At 34.8% G+C, this 19,217-nt stretch overlaps 1 protein-coding gene and 1 long non-coding RNA gene across 5 annotated transcripts in view; one reads left to right on the forward strand and one right to left on the reverse strand.

Moving 5' to 3' along the window:
* The window catches only part of TMEM196 (transmembrane protein 196), a 55,907-nt gene extending 44,743 nt beyond the window's left edge, over positions 1-11,164 (reverse strand). Inside the window, exon 1 of one of the 4 annotated variants that reach the window (XM_033440577.2) lies at positions 10,011-11,164. In XM_033440577.2, coding sequence (XP_033296468.1) covers positions 10,011-10,157 — 147 coding nt within the window. In that variant the 5' untranslated portion in view covers positions 10,158-11,164. Of the gene's footprint in view, positions 1-9,992 lie in introns of all 4 variants that reach the window. The other 3 variants (XM_049714604.1, XM_049714605.1, XM_004263455.3) reach the window with 3 other exon arrangements.
* Positions 1-19,217, forward strand: part of LOC125965339 (uncharacterized) — a 702,471-nt gene that overhangs the window by 132,282 nt on the left and 550,972 nt on the right. The gene's annotated exons all lie outside the window — the stretch shown is intronic.

Below are 19,217 nucleotides of genomic sequence, written 5' to 3' on the forward strand. Positions count from 1 at the left end.
TGGCCTGTCCTCTCAGAGTTGAAAATATCCAGGGGCTACAGGGGACTGGAGGGTAGAAGTTATACTCTTCCTAAGAATTGTCAACACCACGAATGAACGTCCATCCAACATGCCTGGCAGTTTCTGAAAGCCTGCCAGTTATGGAGATAAGAGGCAGCTGACGTTGTGAACTTGCCCCCAAATCAGGGCACTAGCAGCCTAAATGCAGCTTATACTGCGTATCAGTGATAATTATCGACTTCTTCCTAGGAATTACTTGTCTCTCGATCTCCACTGTACCTGTATGAGCACCTGCATGGACACATGCATACACACACTGACACACACATACATATACATTCTTTCTTCAGGTGATTTAGGTTTCTACCCTACACCTGTTGCTTTTCGATCTTAAATCACTGAATCCTAAATCCTTTAGCTTCTCATCCCTTAAGTGAAGAAACTCACCTGCTAAGTGGTATAACAAAAGTAGGTGGAATTCTTAGGCAATGTAGTATATTATAAACATAAGCTGCCATTGCTGTTATTATTTATGTCATTATTATTATCATTAATTATTATTTAAATTCTTCAGAGTAATCCATGTAGGAGATTAATTGGCAGAAAACAAGTAGAGAAAGAACTAAAAATTCCAACAGCCCAGCAAAATTAATGAGAAAATCAAGAACACATCTGTATTTGATAGAACAAACAAAAATTATACTTCTTTACCTCAATACTGACTTGAAAATATTCCTGGGACCCTGGGACAAGCACACTAAATCACTACTACTACTAATGCCAAAAATCAGTTATGACTAGTACATATTTTCTAAGAGAGGATATATGACCTAAATGTTACTAAGTCTTGAGTCCAAGGTCAATTTCATCAACGGTCTTACAATAAGTTCCCCTTCAGAAATGTATAGAAATAAAATGTCTATAATGCACAATAGAAACCACACACAGAAAATGGATTTTTCCAGAGATATGGCAAAAGCGTGCAGTCATTGTTGTGGGCCAGTCACAGTTACTGAATACCTAAAATGTATCTAGCCCTTTATGGAAGTCCTACTTTTAATTTTTAGAAAACTCCATGAGATAAGTAGTAGGATTGCTATTTTACCAATGAGTTAGCTGACTGCTCAGTGAGATAATTCAAATCATTCAAACTTAAACAACTAGAAAATATTAGAGCTAGAATGTGAACCCAAGTCTTAATACCTCCAAAATCTGTTTTCATCTCTGTGTGTCATGCCAATACTTCCAGTTACACAAACGAACTCTTACTTTTGTATGACAGGCAGCCGTAAGAATAATTGAACAAAAGGAACTTATGATCTTACAAATCCACCGTCAATAATAGGAAAGCCATTTGAAGCTGGAGTTAGGTTTGTGATGAAAGATTTTCACTTCCCTCAAGTCTCAAGATTTCCTTCAAGTCTTTCTCTTGATCCTGCATACACATCTTGGAACCAAGGGCTGGTGTTTTGCCTTGAAATTGAGCAGCAATGCCTGGCCCCACTGCCTTGGCCTCATGACCGCCAAGTTCTACCGAGTGGAACTCACCAAGCTTAGTTGGGAATCAAGAGCAGACTAGTCTTACCATTCTTTCAGGACCCTTTTGAAGCTGGACCCATCCTATTCAGATGAGGTAGATCTTCACTTACCAGTTTTTCTGTGAACATGTCTTTGCTCTAACAAGTTCAGTCTCCTCAATCCTCCATAAACTCTCCAATTTATTATCCCTTCCATGATTTTACACATACTAATAACTGCTTAGCACATCATCTTCTTTCCTCTGCCCACTGGAAATCTGACCGATCTCCAAGGCCTGGGTACAGTTCTCCCACCATGAGGAAGAATACCCTTGATCCTTCACTGATACCTCTCATTCTGAACATATTTAAACAAATATGTTATTTTGTGTCTTCCTGATTTGGCCTCATAATATTTAATGATTATTTGAGATGCATAATTTAGCTTTATTTTTCAAGGCTAAAGCTTAAGCTTTATGGATAGGAACAATTTAATCTATTATCTCACACTCTTTTGAGAACATCGGGGTTGTGTTGTTCATCAGTTGACTATATCAGTCTCTTCCAGAAAATAGATACAGTGATCGGGACCTGGCTTTTATGCCATCCTGCCTGCCTCGTAGATTCAGGGATGGGAGCAAATAATGAGGTCAGGCCTCAGTGAATGACTTTCTCATGAAAATATCCCATGTTCCACACAATGCAGTCAAAGAAGTACAGATTTTGAAATAAGACTGCTCTGGCTTTAAATACTAACTCAGCTGATTAAATAATGGTGGACCCTAGGTAAGTTCTTTTTCCTACATAAATTTTATAAAACACTACATTGTTCACAAAGATGTTAAAATTAGAAATAAAATGTATAAGAAAGCATATGGACCATAGTTAACCACGAATAAATCATGTCTAGTATTATTTCTATAGGATAAATAGCTCAAGGCACCCTGTCCGCCAAGGTGATATACTTAACCACTAATATTTTATTTTTGCCTTAATTTTTTCCAATATTTAATAACAGATCATGAACTAATGGAACTTTCAATTGCTTCTTGAGTTGCAATATTGGCACTAAAAATCATGATCACTAATTAACATTATAAGAGTCATTGTTGAAATCTAGATATTTCATTGATGAATCTGTTAATAGTACAACATGAAATCAACATTGCTTCAAAAGCTATTTGGGTTGTTAGGGCAAAACCATACGAATTTCCAAGATATTGAGTATCTTTGTCAGAAGTATTAATTTGTACTTTTATTTTGACTTTATGACAGTAACATATGGTTTTATATGTGTTTCGAGGACTTTGTTTTATGGTATAAAAAGTAGTTACCATACCTCCCCTGTTTGACTTGCCTAACTTAGATAATTGTCTAACTTATCTGATTTTCAAATATTTTTATCACAGGGTTTCTACCCTCTCCACCTCCAACAGAAAAACAAAGAGAGAGGTGTCTTACAGCAGCAGCTGTTTCCCCATTCGGTTTTAAGCTGAATATTTACATGACTTCTCTAATGTAGATATTTCGGTACATTTTTTTAGTTGTTAATGTATATACCTGGATTAAATCAAAAGCTAACTAGATACTATACATGAAAAGAAAAAACAAAAACAAAAATGATGAGTCAAACTAGAGTTGATTAAGGGTGTTGGAGAAATGTTGAGAACCAGTGCACCACTAGTGGGTTAATGGTCTCAGGCAGTCACGGAGCCAAACAGGGCTAATGCTCACTGAGCGCTTACTTTGTGCCAGGCTCGTTACTGACAGCTTTATAAGCATTGTCTTAGCTTCACAGTAACTTCACAGCAACCTGTAAAATAGGTACTCCTTGACCCAGTGAAGATACATAGTTATCCAGAGCTACAGTAATATTGAGTGAGATGTATGAATCCCATCTGTCATTCAATATGAGTAAACTATATATAGATTAGACCTGCATTCATGACAAGGATTGCATGGCTTTATACATCACAGAGGAAAGTAGTCACATAGTGTCTTTTCTTTCTCTCTTTTTCTCCTAGAATGATACTCAGTGAGAGTCTTTATATACTATCATCTAATTAATCTGCCATTGTCCATGTATTTCAACATGGACACCTATTTGCAGAGTAACCACCTTGTAATTTGACTAAATTATTAGGACAATAAAGTTAAATATTTTGAACAACTCTGGGCTTAGTTATTTAGGTATAGAAATGCCATTTGAATGAATAGAATTATGTATCAATATATATATAATGCAGTAGTAGGATGAAGTTTTGTTCAGTTCGTAAGTGAATGAGCCAACATCATTTTAACAGAAAACAGAAAATTGTTGGGGTTTTTCCCCTTTGGTGAGTGTGTAAACACACACACACCAAAATCTATTCTAATTTTTACTGAATTTTCAAGATAGGTTTGGATGAAGTTTGGATGGCTGGGTTATGCCTCCCATCTACTAATAAAATTAAGTATCTGAGGGCTAAGTGAATATACAGGAAAGTTAAATTGCTTAGCCATATTCAAAGCACATATTGGATGATCTGGCTAATAATTAAGTCAATATGGAGAGCCAGTTTGAACATTTTAAGCAAAAACATCCAAATGAAAAGATGTGACTTTGTCTAGATCATGTTGTATGGAGCAAACTGTCAACAAATAGGTGAGTGATGCTATTATTATCACTTATCCCCTCACGTTTCTATGGCAAATTCTTCAAGACCAGTTATACCCTTGAATGAGGGCCAAAATCCTGAAGCAGAATTTTTCATGGCCTCTGCACAGAAATTTCAACACATGTCACTTACATGTGGGTGAAATACAGACTAAAACAAAAAAAATATCATCGGATAATGGCAAAACTCACCATTTTTCTTCCATCTTACCATTATCAATCAACACCAGAAATTGGCATTTTATTTTTTTTTGACACAGAGTATGATTCCTTGAATAATAACAACATTTTCCAACTGTTTAGCTTGTCTAACTTATCTAATTGCCAGTTATCTAATTGTCCTGACTTGAGTAGATAACAAGTAGCACTTGAGTATAAGAGTGTGACTCAGATAAGGAAGATATTCTTTACCTGGCTCTAGAGAGTCCATGAAGGGGCTTTATTATATCCAGAAACTTGATATTAAAATTAGTCTATATGTTCAAACAATACTATTTATGCATAAAGAAATATCTTGAGATTACACACTAAATTTATAATGGTGGCTAATCTTGATGAGGTGGTAGGGAAGAGAACTTCAGTTTTGATCTTTTTTTAACCCTTTGAAACAATATTTGTGAATTACTTATATAATTCAAATTAATTTAAAAATTGGATATAAATGTTCATTTGTAATTTTTTCTGAGAATGGGGCAGTGTTTTCATCTCATGACAAATTATATGCATCCTTTATATTATATATTTTAACTTTGGAGAAAAATGATGTATTATCTGGCCAGAGACACACTAGCTTCAAATTTTGTACAACTGAAGTAACTGAGGGGTTTCTTTCACTTTATTTTGTTTTTCCTTAAATTAACTGAACAGACTTAAATACTAGAAATAACATTTTTGAGCAACTATCATTTATACATAGCATCTCATTTGTGGTCCTATGGTATGGGTCAGATTGTACAGTAGGTGAATTTCAACACAATCTTACCACTGGCTGAGTTGTTGCCATGGTGAATCAGGAGTCTACATACGAAGTATGTGACTTGATTATGCTATAAATTTCACTCACCTAAAGTAGAGGATTTTTTAAGCAGATGAAGTTATGATGTACAAATCAAGTATGCTTCAGAAAAATAAGCAATAAAAAGCACTCAAACTTTATGATTTTGATCAGAAAAACTTTGAATATTTTAAAAAACTATTTTACATGTGGGGTAAGGAGCCTAAGAAAAGTTATTTTAATATATTTAATTTATAGAATGAATATCAGATATAGATGGATGGAATTCAGCATGGTATGTATCAAATAAAACTCAGTATCAGATGCTTCTCTGGACACCACCATTTGAATCTTTAGATTTTTCAAGTACCAACTTAGAGCAACAAAATAAAATTCTCCTGGATCTGTGTACCACTAAATATAATCCACTTCCATTATACATGATTCACTGGAGACTGAGAAAAATGACTATCCCACAGCAGCTTGGAAACATAGCCCTGTCTATTTAACTCCCTGTCAATATACCTTACACATCAATTATATTTCACCATGCCTATGTCTTTTCCAAAGCAGTTTACTCAATGGTTCATTTATTGTTATCTAGTAATAATGTATTCTTTCATGCTCTCAAGGAGGTGTCTATATAAACTGTAACAAAGAATCAGGAGGCGGCCAAAATCCTATAAGGCATTTATAGCTTTCTTTCACTATGAAATTATAGTTAATTGTTCCTTCTAATTGCCCACATCTTTTAGACTGGTCCCAGGACGTACCCTTTGCCTGGTTGTGAAATAGTGACTGGAGATAGTCTGTATAAGCATCCACCTTGTGGATTTTAAGCCCTTTTTCTTTTTTTAAGCCACTTAAAAAGTGTTGGCAAGAATGTGGATGAATTGGAACGTTAGCACACTGTTGGTGAGAATGATAAATGGTGTAGCCACTATGACAACGGTATGGAGGTTCCTCAAAAAACTTAAAATGGAACTACCATTTGATCCAACAATCCTTTTTCTGGGTATTTAGCCAAAAGAATGAAATCAGGATCTCAAAGATATATTAGCATTTCATGTTCATTGCAGCACTATTCACAATAGCCAAGATGTGGAAACAACCTAAATGTCCATCAACAGATGAATATGTAAAGAAAATATGGTATACAAAGATGTTAAAAAAGAAAAAAAAAAAAAGAAAATATGGTATATACATTCAATGGAATACGATTCAGCCTTAATTCTAAAGGAAAGTCAGAAGGAAATTATGTCATGTGTGAAGACATGGATGAACCTGAGCACACTATACTAAATGAAATAAGCTAATCACATACAAACAAATACTGCATGATTCATCTTATATAAGGAATGTAAAATAGTGAAGTTTACATAATCAAAGAGTGGAATGGTGACTTCCAGGGGGTAGTGGGGAGAAGGAAATGGGAGTTATGGATCAAGGAGCATAAAATTTCATTTAATCAGATGAATAAGCTCTAGAGATCTGATGCACAGCGTTGTACCTATAGTCCACAATAACATATTGTACATTTAAAAGTTTGCTAAGATCTCTTGTTAAGTGTTCTTATCACAATAAAATACAATAAAAAAAATTTTGGTCCAATAATTTTTCCAATAATCCAAAAATATCCAATAATAATTTAAGTCCAAATAATCAAATAAGGTTGCCTGAACTCTTAGTGCATTTGACCTAGAAAAAAGCTTATGATGTTGAGGTCCATTATAATAAGTAATCCCTTCGTAGTGCAGTTTTTATTTCCATTGGCTTCTAAAATTTAATTCAAAATCTGGCAATAATGATATTTGTGTTGAAAAAACTTCATGGCACCAATCAAAACACACTCTGATTATACACTATGACCTGAAAGGTTAATTAACATAAAATCCCATCCAGTGTTTATAAATAACACAGATTTTAAATTCACCAAATACCAAAGAGATTAGTAGTTTTCAATCTAGTTTTCTGCTGCATATTCCTGCAGTCTCTTTGGGAACTAAAAATTGGTGTTATTATTATTATTATATTAAAACTGTGAGGAAATAAATCTATTGCCTTAGACTGGCACGCAGCCTCCCATGGTCTGGTCCCTTCCACTCCTTCCATCCTTATCTCTCCCTCACGCACGTAAGCCCCAGAAAAATAGAAGAGCCTATTCTACCTGAAACACAACCCATCCTGTCCCAGTTTTTTGTCTTCATCCTTGCTGCCTAAAAGTTTCTCTTTCTCATGCCCTTTACTGTTAGTCTATGCACCCAGTACTAGCTGTTTGCATTTATTCAGTGCTTACTGCATACCATGCATTTTACTAAGAGCATTATTTCATTTGCGACTTCTAGCAACCCTATTTTACAGAGTATGAGGAAACTTTGGCTAGTCATCCAGACAGTAAATGGCTAATGGCTGAGCTGCGATTTGTACCCAGGCAAACTCCAGATTTCATACTGTGATACATTACTTAACACTGTGATACATTAATTCCAAGTTTCAATAAACTTTAAAGATCAAGAGAAAAATAATAGTTCTCCCATGGGTATTTCCTCTCTCCCCTTTATCTACTCCTGTAACTCCCTGAAGTCAAACTAATTTCTCACTACTGATAAAAGTTTGTGACATACCCATCTCGTTTCCTCTGCTAGGCATTCTGATTCACCTTAATAGGCTTTGTGTTAAATAGTAAAACACCTTGCATATGGTAAGCCCTCTATAAATACTGGTTATATGAATTCATCATCGCCAGAATTAAGAGAGAATTCAGTCTGTATCAGAAATGACCTCTGAAAAATTATTTTAAAAATCAATTTAGCATGCCTATAATGTGATAAACAAAGATCAAATTTGGATATTTATATCTTCACAAATTTGATTTTTTATGTTGAGTTAATAAAAGTGACCAAATCTATGGGCACTCAAGTTTTAAATCCATTCATTCAATCATATGGATTTTTTTTTAAACTGAATCAGACAATAGAATTTGAAACTATTATTTGAGAATCCTAGGTGAATTTTGGTTACTCTAAGGAAACAAAGTGTTAAAACTGGAAATAATTCTTTATGATAATGACTGTATTATTTTATTTGCTTTTCACTGAGCTGCTTCAGAATTTTCATTTTCTGTACCTACACATGTGTCGACTCACCTAGATAATGGTAAATAGTTGGGAAAGAAAGGAAAAAATCATTTAATTATTTTTCTTACTTGACACTAAGCAAATGTAACCACTTTTTTTAATTCTTGAAGGTAAACTGGATACTTTAATGCTATTTAGATACAACCTACATTTATTTACTCAGTTTCTTGAATTTCAGAGGGGAATTGATTTGAAGAGTATTTGAGGCTTCTTCCTCATAAGCCACCAGAAGATCACATTTTCTTCCCGTGATTTAAATGTTGACATTACAGTTAATTTTGACAATTGTCTGATAGAAGTTTTAAAGTCTAACAATTTCTATTTAAATAATAATAATAATAAAGTAATAATACTACAAATCTCAAAATAATCACTACTACATATAAGATGTAAAATTACTAGGTTGAAGATTTGCCTTTTAGTCTTTCATACTTAAATTTAAAATATACATTGATAAAATTACATAATAAAGAAAAAGGTAATTATTTGAGGTTGGTGGTAACTTATTGAATTCAGAACAAGGATTCCTAGAAAAATTCCATGTTAGAGATGAACACCATTTTTCTTTCTTCTTATAACTTCTGCAATTTAGAAACACTTCACTCTGAAAAGTTAAAATATAAAAACTAATTTTCTAAAGCACAAGTATGCCAGTTTTAAGAATGCTAGAACTTCTCTCCAAAGTAAATTGCTTCAGAATTATTCTTTAACTCATAAATAATTTCTTCCTCGGTGACCTAGAGCATGACTAAGCCATGACTGTTAATTATACTCACTGATTATCTGTGACAGAATAACATCCTATTAAACTATCTGAGAAAATAGAATCAAGCCAGAGACCCAGAAGGATGTGGATATAGCAGCTATATAACTTAAAGGAGAAGAAAAGCTGATTTTCACAATTAGGCTCACACTAGGAATAGTGCTGAGTTATTTTATTGATCCTTGGTGGAAGGAATGGGTCTCCAAAGCTTTCCTGGAGATTCACCCAAAGTAAATAAACAAGAAGCTCACTGGGTCTGCCCTCTGACCTAGAGAAAATTATGACATTTTCTCTGAGCATTAGGTACTCTTTAAGCTGAGTTATTCTTCAATTAGAATGTTACATATCATAATCTGTTGTTTACCTTATTGCCTAGAACTTACAAAAGAGTTCTATAGACGCGCTAACAAGGGAAAATTAAGAGCAGTGTTTTCTGGGATAAAATGCTCCTTTCACGTTCACACCCCATTTCTCCTTTTGTGATATCGGTGTTGCCTTTAGTGTACTTTGGGCACTGTTATCCAGAAATAAACGCACAATTCTACCCTTGCTTGTTCCTGGTATAAGAAAATGATATGACACTTTCATTTTGATTTTCCTTGTAAAAGAAATTAAGTGAGTCTGCCCTTGACAGGTGTGATGCCCCTAATCAGCACCACTCCGCAGGCTTTTGCAGACTCAGCCAGTGGAAACTGCCCTCCCCCCAACTTTAAACAAAGCCATTTAATTTGGTATCAAGTCAAGGTAAGAAAAAAGGAAACACACTAATAAATAAAGGACAACATAAAGTATACCCTGCCAACATGAACCTACATGCAAGCCAGAGGAGATTTATAATTTTCTTCCCCAGGGAGGGAGTGACTAACGCACACACACTGACCATCACCGTAAAGAGGTAAAGAGAGAGTGAAATGGCTCAACGTACACACACCCCGCTCCATACCGGGGACGAGTCTCCAAGCTGCGGCTTGTGCTCTCGGAGGGCCAGGCTGAAGCTGACCGCTCCTACGGCCACGCTGGACACCCCCAGCCCTATCTCCAGCACAGAGAGAACCAAGAGGCTCCCAATAATCTGGCCGCTGGTGCACATCCTTCCTCGGTCATCATTCCTTCCAGATCAGAAAGAGAAGCCAACCATCCACCTTCTTTCTTCCACTATCCTCCTTACCCCTTCTGCCCCCTACCAGACCCCAAAACTTTTCTTTCTTCACCGGCGAAGCATTATCCACAAGGACTGGATTTCCAGAACTGGAGACCCTCTTCCCTGACCGGGTCAGAGGCAGAGTCGCTCCATCCCCTGGCACGTTCGGACAGGGATCGTAAAAGGATTTTCCCGGTTCGGTTCGGTGGTCGGAGTCCAGGAGAGGAGAGCACACCGGTAGAAAGGGCTTTCAACAAGGAGGTGGAACCCTGGAGGAGCCACGGAGCTCCGGAGCCCCGAGCCTGGAATCCGGCTCGGGAGGCGCTGTCCAGAGTTCTGCCGCGTCCCAACTCTCCGCAGGGAAATCCCGCTCCCTCCTCAGCCTCCCAAACCCTTTCAGGCTCCCCTTTCTTTCCTTGCCAAGTAGATGAGCTTTGCTTCCCCAGATCCAAGGCGGAACTGCTCAGAGCTTCTCTCTCCCTCTCGTCTCCTTTCCTTTGTTTTCGTGGTAACACAAAGTGCTTCTACGAGTCCCTTGGTCCCCAGGCTGAGCGGGCAGATGAGATTCAGCACCACACTCCGCACAGTTTCTGTGTCGCCAGAAAAAGCGACCTTGTCTGATGGCCTTTTTCCGTCTGGGTTTCTTCTCCCTCGTCGTCGTCCTCTTCCTCCCCTTGTCTCTTGATCTGATTCTCTCTCATTGCAATGACCTCATTGGGATTTAAGAGGGTGATGGAGGAGGGAAAAGCTTGATCTATTTGTGGGTCCAGAACCAATACTCTAGTCTGGCCCTTGATCGGCCCCGCCTCGGGACGCTTACCACAGGGATCCAAGCGATCCCTACCTTCGCATTCCCCCAACCCCCCTCTCGCTGCCTTCTGGGCTTCTGTCCAGATGGGAGGGGAGGGGATGCCTACGTCAACACGGGGCTCATTCTGTATAAAACTTTCTTCTGCGTGTACACAGGGTGACGTGGGAGCACAGTGTGTAAAGAAAGGCAGAGAGAACACAGGGGAGGGAGAAAATACAGACTCCTAAATTCACTAGGACTCCAAAGAACACGCACCAAGGAACTCCTCTCTCAAGAAGAGTTACACTCAAGCCTGCTTTAAGGAGTTGGCCACTCCTTGCTGTCACAACCTGTCACCTTCCATGTCTGAAGGTTGGGAAGATGCAGTTGGCTGGGGCCTCGCCCCTGCAGGGGAGGTGCCCGCGGTTCCTCCCCAGCTCTCCCCTAGCAGCGCAGCTATGCACGTTCTAGGTAGCATCACCAGACCACATGCCTGGGACTGCGTGTTCTCACTCATATTCAAGAGATGTGTATATTTCAGTACTACATTGGAAAGGGCATTATTAAAAACAAAAATCTGGCTCACTGCACAACTGTTTATGACAGTTTGACCTCATCAGAATCCTTAGAACAAGGGCCAACTATGGCTCAGGTATTTTTGTGTTGTAGTCTGATGCACGTGGGACTCTAGAAGTCTGGGTATCACTGAGTCTGGGGCCAGTTTCATGTCCCTGATTCTACTTCATGAAAAATCCCAAGGTATTCCATCAGGAAGATCTCGGGAGTGGGGAGGATGAGAAGATGTTTATGGGTCATCTTTCTCAAAAACTGGTTTCTGGGGAACTTGGAGATGGATTGAAGGAAAACAGAAGAAAGGAGGATTGAGTTAGAACACATTGCACAAGACCAGGGCATCTTGACCTCTGAATGCATGCTGACTAGAGCAGGGCAGTTTCCTCTGATTAGAAGCTTCTTTTTTTTTCTTAAGGCCCCAGTGCTGAGAACACTAAAGTGGAATGATATACAATCTATATCATGTGCCCGTTTTAGTTTTCTTAAGTTTCAGAGCTTCTTTCAGAGTTTAAATTCAAATGTACAGTATAATTTATTTTCCTTTTGATGTATTTATATTCCACATTTTAGAAAAATTGAGTCTTCTTCCCTTAAAAAAAAGCAAGGAAGGAAGAATTATGAATTATTAGAGTCTTAATAAGTCTTAAAGAGTCTTCAGCTACTGTGATGTTTGAAGAAAACCTCAAACGTTTATTTTCAATAATTAGAGAATTCACCTTCCACTTCTTGAAAACTCAGTCTACCAAAGAGCCAATCACTAGAATCCTTCATATAGTTTTTGGCTTTACTGAAGGATAGTTTATTTTATTTAAATCTTGTAAAAGTCATTTAAATGATCCAATTTATATGTAGAAATAATGGAGTAACTATGTGGCCTAACTTTTTGTTTGCCTTTAGTCACTGCTTTCCTTTTTTTTTTTTTATATTCTTCCCCATTGGAAGAGAAAGTTATAGTAAGTGTTAAAATAGATTGGTTAATGCAGCCATATAAAAAGGAGTGTAACTTACAGGATGGAAAATTAATTTTTAGAGGTAGTGTTAACAATGGATGAATTTTCCAGAGAGAAAGAAATGAGTAAATTATTATGATTGAATTTTCATCTCTGAATGCAATGGCTAGAAATGTGTTTTCTTATAAACCCAAAGCCTAATCATATGCTTGACTATAACCTATAACCAATCTTCATTTTTTGAAAAACAAATATACATGTATGATATCACATATGTGGAATCTAAAAAAAGGGTACAAATGAACTTATCTCCAAAACAGAATAGATTTACAGATGTAGAAAACAAACTTATGGTTACCAGGGGTGGGGAGAGGGAGGGATAAATTGGAAGATTGGGATTGACATATACACACTACGATATATAAAACAGATAACTAATAAGGACCTAATGTATAGCACAGGGAACTCTACTCAATACTAAAAGAATCTAAAAAAGAGTGAATATAAGTATATGTATAACTGATTCACTTTGCTGTACACCTGAAACTGACAAAATTTTGTAAATCAACTATATTCCAATAAAAATTTAAAATAATAAGAAATTAAATCCATCATTGCTTATAAATGACTACCAATGAGTCACACCAAAACAGAAATATTTATAGGAATAAAATAAAAACAATCGTTACCACGAACAAGTTACTGTTTGTATTTAACAACATGAAGATCAATGTTGTTAGGACTTTCAAAAATATCTTACATTACTTGTTCTGGGAGAAAAAGTATATTTTCCATGCCCTTTTAAATGATGGAAAGATCCCCACTCCCAATTAAATACAGCAACACTAAATTTCACTCTTAATCGTGGAAATCATGGCAAAAAAAAGGGGGGGCTCAATTGGCATCCTCTACCTCTCAAAATTATCTGTTAGAGAAAGAATTACAGGATAAAACAATAAATCAAGAGAAACACAAATAAAGTATTGATACATTGGTATCTAAACACCAGTGGCTCTGCAATTAGAGGGTTTAATTTTTCTTATGTTATAGTACAATAAAAAAGCTATTCATGAGATCCATTGATAGATATATGGTTCAATACTTGTACTTCCTCAATAGGAGCAATAGTATAAAAAATCTCAAGTTTGCCACCTGCTGGCTTATGTAGGATACAGTGAATATGAATGTATAGGTAATCTCAAAATAATTTTTATTAAACTTACCAGCTAATCAGAAGAAAATCCTCTGTAATTGCTTTCTTTACGGACCTAAGTTCTGCCAATAAGTATCTAAGAGTTCTGAGATCTTCATACATCCATTTACCCAAATAAGATTTATAGAATTTTTTTATTAAAGTATAGTCAACATACAATATTATATTTGTTTCAGGTATACAACATAGTGATTTGACATTTATCTACATTATGAATTGATCACCACAATAAGTCTAGTAATCATCTTTCACCATACAAAGTTATTAAAATATTATTGACTATATTCCCTATGCCATATATAGAAATTTTAATACATGGAAAAAGGAAAATCCAGGAGCTGGTAAACAAATACCACCTGTCTTAATATAGTCAAGTAAGTTGGTAAAATAATCAATTCAGTCACTAATATAAGGTTAGTAAATGAAAAGGTCAAAATTTTAAACTGATTAATTTTGAGAATTGATTTAAATTGTTCAAGCTATTATAAAGTAAATTTGTATGGTGATTTTAGGAACTGCACTGAATGACCAGTGTAGTACAGAACATGAAGAAAAATAAAAATCACAAAATTATTACAAATCATATAGCTGTTTTTATGTGCTACAAGTCTATTTAGTATTTCAATACTCTTGTCAGTCTGGCTAGAAATGATGATACCTAAGACTTAGCTAGGACTTTATAAAGTAATTTTGCTAAAAAAAGAAAAAAGGAAATAACATTGTGAGGACCTTTTCTTCCTTATTTAAAGCTTAAGAAGAAGAGATAATTAATCCTGAATTTATCTTTTGCCTTTTTTGTCTTCTAGTGATAATACAGCTTAGAAGTCATTATCTAATAGTAACATCAGTGCTTATGAAAATTAATTAGAATAAGTATAGTACTCAGTATTGTATTTATCACAATTTTCCATTTATGTCTGAAATATCTTTTGATTACTAATGACTAAAGCATGTAAAAAACCCAAATTATGTATTTTATTCTGATATCTACTTTTTAATAAAGAGTGTGATTATTTACACTCCTAGCCTTTATGGAGTAATTGGGACTGGATTTACTCTCCTACTATATACAATATATTCAAATAAACAGTGTTAGGATACCATACGACAGGCAGAGCAGAATTTTGATCCCTGCAAGGAAACTTGGATCTACACAAAGAAATTCTGAGCATCATAATGGTACATAGATGGGTAACTGTGAACAATAGATTTTTTTGGTTTTCATCTCAAACAGACTAAAAATATGCACAGAAACCAGAACTGCTGTGCAAGAAACAGAGTTTACAGTTCCAGCACAGCCAAAATAATTAACAGCTGAAACAAAGTATATTTTCCATGCCCTTTTAAACGATGGAAAGATCCCCACTCCCAATTAAATACAGCAACACTAAATTTTACTCTTAATCGTGGAAATCATGGCAAAAAAAAAAGGGGGGGCTCAATTGACATCCTCTACCTCTCAAAATTATTTGTTAGAGAAAGAATTACAGGATAAAACAATAAATCAAGAGAAACACAAATAAAGTATTGATACATTGGTATCTAAACACCAGTGGCTCTAAAATTATAGGGTTATGAATTGATCACCACAATAAGTCTAGTAATCATCTTTCACCATACAAAGTTATTAAAATATTATTGACTATATTCCCTATGCCGTATATAGAAATTTTAATACATGGAAAAAGGAAAATCCAGGAGCTGGTAAACAAATACCACCTGTCTTAATATAGTCAAGTAAGTTGGTGAAATAATCAATTCAGTCACTAATATAAGGTTAGTAAATTAAAAGGTCAAAAGGTCAAGCAATGTTTTCTCTCCTGGTCTTTTGACTATAGGCATCTAACAAGCTGTGTTACAAGAAGAGGGGTACCAAGCAGAGCACAGTAGTCTTACAGAATTCAGGGACAAACTGAAGAATTCTTGGAGGCTGAGGTACCCAGTATTTTCAGGACAGAGTACTAGAGAGGAGGGTGTTTAATAGAGAAAGAGATCCATAAATCTCCATAGGGCTCCCTTGAGTCTCTTGTTAAATCTAAGCCGCAGCATCAGGGGGTGCAACTACACAAGGCTAGAAATGGAATGACCAGAGAACTAAAGTCTGAAGCTTACAAGATGTCTGGGAAATTTTTCAGGTTCACAATAGCCAGTGAGAGTTCTTGTTGAATACTCAGCCTTTGGTGGAGAAAACAGGTAGCGCACATATAAGCAGTGGGGCTAAACTATGCATAAAGGCAACCCTATATCTGACATAAAAATGTTTTAAAACAGGCTTCTAAAGTATCAATCTGTTTGGTAAGTAACTTAACAAAGTCTAGCACATCTTAAATAAAATGACAAAAACTATCATTCAACAATGTAACACTCACAATCTATACTAATCAGTACGTGAAATATGAAGAACCAGGAAAATGTGATCCATAACCAGGATTTCAGAGATGATGGAATTTGTTAACACTTGAAGACTTATTAGAAATACATTCAAAGATGAAGAGAAAAAACATTAATGTAATAAAGACATAAACTGAATTTGTAGCAAAAAACAAAATATAATTCCTATAGATGAAAAATTATATATCTGAAATGAAAAATAGTACACTGATTTATTAGATTAGACACCAAAGAAAAAATTAGAAATTAAGTTACACAGAGAAAAATCTCAATACAAATTAAATCACAGAGAAAAAAAAAAGACTGAAAAAAAAAATGAACAGAGACTCAATTACCTGTAGAACAATTAAGAAATGATATATGGACATAATATAAATTCTAGAAGAATAGGTATGTGAAAATACTTTAAGTAAAAATGACCAATTATTTCCCAGGTTTGGTGAAAATTACAAACCCACACATCCAAGAGGTTCAGTAAAATACAAATAGAATAAACACAACAAGGCATACCGCAATCAAATTGCTGGAAAACAGTGATAAGGATTAAAAATTAAAAAGCAGCCAGAGGAAAAAGGATGCATTATGTATAGAGGAAAAGAGGAAAGAATTACAGATTCTCGTCTAAAGTTATTCAATCCAGAGGACAAGTGAATGACAATTTAAATTACTGAAACTTAAAAAGAATCAGAAAAACCTATTAATCTAGAATTATATTCCCAGCAAAAATACCTTGAAAAATGTAAAGGAAACAGATCTGTCAGACCAACAAAAGCTGAGACAATTTACTTAGTAAATTTACTCAGTGAAGACATGAGATCTTCACTTTAAGAAATATTAAAAGAAATATTCTTCAAACAGAATTAAAATATATCAGAAGGAAACAGATCTACACAAAGAAATTCTGAGCATCATAATGGTACATAGATGGGTAACAGTGAACAATAGTTTTTTTTGGTTTTCGCCTCAAACAGACTAAAAATATGCACAGAAACCAGAGCTGCTGTGCAAGAAACGGAGTTTACAGTTCCAGCACAGCCAAAAAAATTAACAGCTGAAACAAAGGATACAATGCTTACTAAAGAAAAATAACAGAACCCAGAATCTTTACAACTTAATATTTCTAATATCCTAGATGTAATAAAAAATTATCCAACATATGAAGAACCAAAAAATAAAATACATTTTCTCTCACGAAAGAGAAAAAATCAAGCAAGTGTGACCAGAAAATACATCAGATGTTGGAACTAACAGATTAGGATTTTAAGACAGTACTTACAATTATCCCCAATGATCTAAAAGAGAACATTTTTTTCAACCAATGAATATTTTAGTAGAGAAATGGGAAATTATAACAAGGATAAAATCAGTTTAAAATCGAAATTCTAGAAGTAAAAAATACAATTTTAAAATAAATAAAATTGGAAGGACTTAGCTCAATGAACACGACAGCATAGGTTAATTTAAATATAGATAAATAATAATTATAGTAAACAATATAAATGTTTTTAAAATGAGTTGCAGGAACATCTTAAATGATATGAAATGGTCAAAGATAGGTACAACTGGAATAGAAGAAGAAGGGGAAAGAGGACTGGACAGAAAAATATTTCAGAATATAATGGCTAAAATTTCACAAATCTATGAAAGGGAGAAATTCACATATTTGAGTTTCTAAATCAACACCAAGCAGAGAAAATATAAAGAAGCTAACAACAAAGCACAAGGCCAAGTCAAACTGTTGAAATCTAAAGATAAAGAGCATCTCTTAAAAGCAAAAAGAGAAAAGTGGCATATGTGTCATATCAATAACTTCTCATCAGAAACCATGGAAACCAGAAGACAGTGGAATAACTTATTTTATATGATTAAATAAGAAAAAAAACACAGAATTCTATATACAGCTAAAATGTCCTTTAAAAATAAAGGCAAAATAAAAATATTTTCAGATAAAAGAAGACTAAAAATCCATGTCCTTCAGCCCTGAAATGTAAGAAATCACAAGTTCTTCAAAGTGAGGAAAATGATACTCAGATCCTAAGAAAGGAATAAAGAACATCAGAAATAGTTAATATCTGGTTTAATAAAAGGTTACTTTTTTCTTTTTGACTTTTTCCTCTTTATATCTTTACAAACCATTTAACTGTTTAAAGCAAAATCATAACATTGTCTTGTGGGGTTTAAAATGTATGTAGATTGTTATATATAATAAATTATAACGAAAAGGGTGGGAACTATGATTCTTTATGTTTACAAGATTTTCATATTTAAATGAAGTGGAACATAATTGACTCTGAGTGTATTATGACAAGTTAAGGATGTATTGTAATTCCTGATGTAACCAAAAGGAAATGCAAAATATATAACTAAGCACAGAAATATAGCCAAGAAGTAAAATAGGAAACTTAAATTCAATTCTAAAAAATATTTTAGAATCCAAATAAAAGGCAGGAAAGGAGAAACACAGGAACAAACACAGAGGAGACAAGTAGCAATCAAAAAATAAAATGGCACAACAGTATTCAATGATATTAAAAAAACTGTATTAAACATTAATGAAATAAAAATTAAAACTAAAAGGCAGAGATTATCAGAAACAATAGAAGGAAAACAAAACAATCATATGTTGTACACAAGATATACACTTTAAAGAAAAAAAAAGATAGAAAGTGAATGGAAGGAAAAAGATATTCCATGCAAACAGTGGCTATATTAATAAAAGATAAAATATACTTCAAAACAAAATTATTACCAGAGATTGGAATGGACATAATAAAAGGATAAAAATTTAAGTTAAAGAATAGATTGTGGTAGTTATCTTCTGACAACATCTCACAATGATTTCTGCCTACTGGTACTCAAATATACCTCCCCTTGAATGTGGACTAGACCTAGTGACTTACTTCTAACAGAATTTGATAAAAGTGATGGATGTCGCCTCTGTAGCTAGGTTACAAAAGACCCTGACTACCACTACCATCTTATGGTCATCTCTATTGCCTTCTCTGATGGTAATATGCTAATATGTTAGGAGGCCCACAGACAAGGAATTGAGGGCAGCCTCAGAGCAATGGTCAATAAGGAATTAACACTCT

Source organism: Orcinus orca, chromosome 9 (genome assembly GCF_937001465.1).
Source record: "Orcinus orca chromosome 9, mOrcOrc1.1, whole genome shotgun sequence".
Taxonomy (NCBI): Eukaryota; Metazoa; Chordata; class Mammalia; order Artiodactyla; family Delphinidae; genus Orcinus; species Orcinus orca.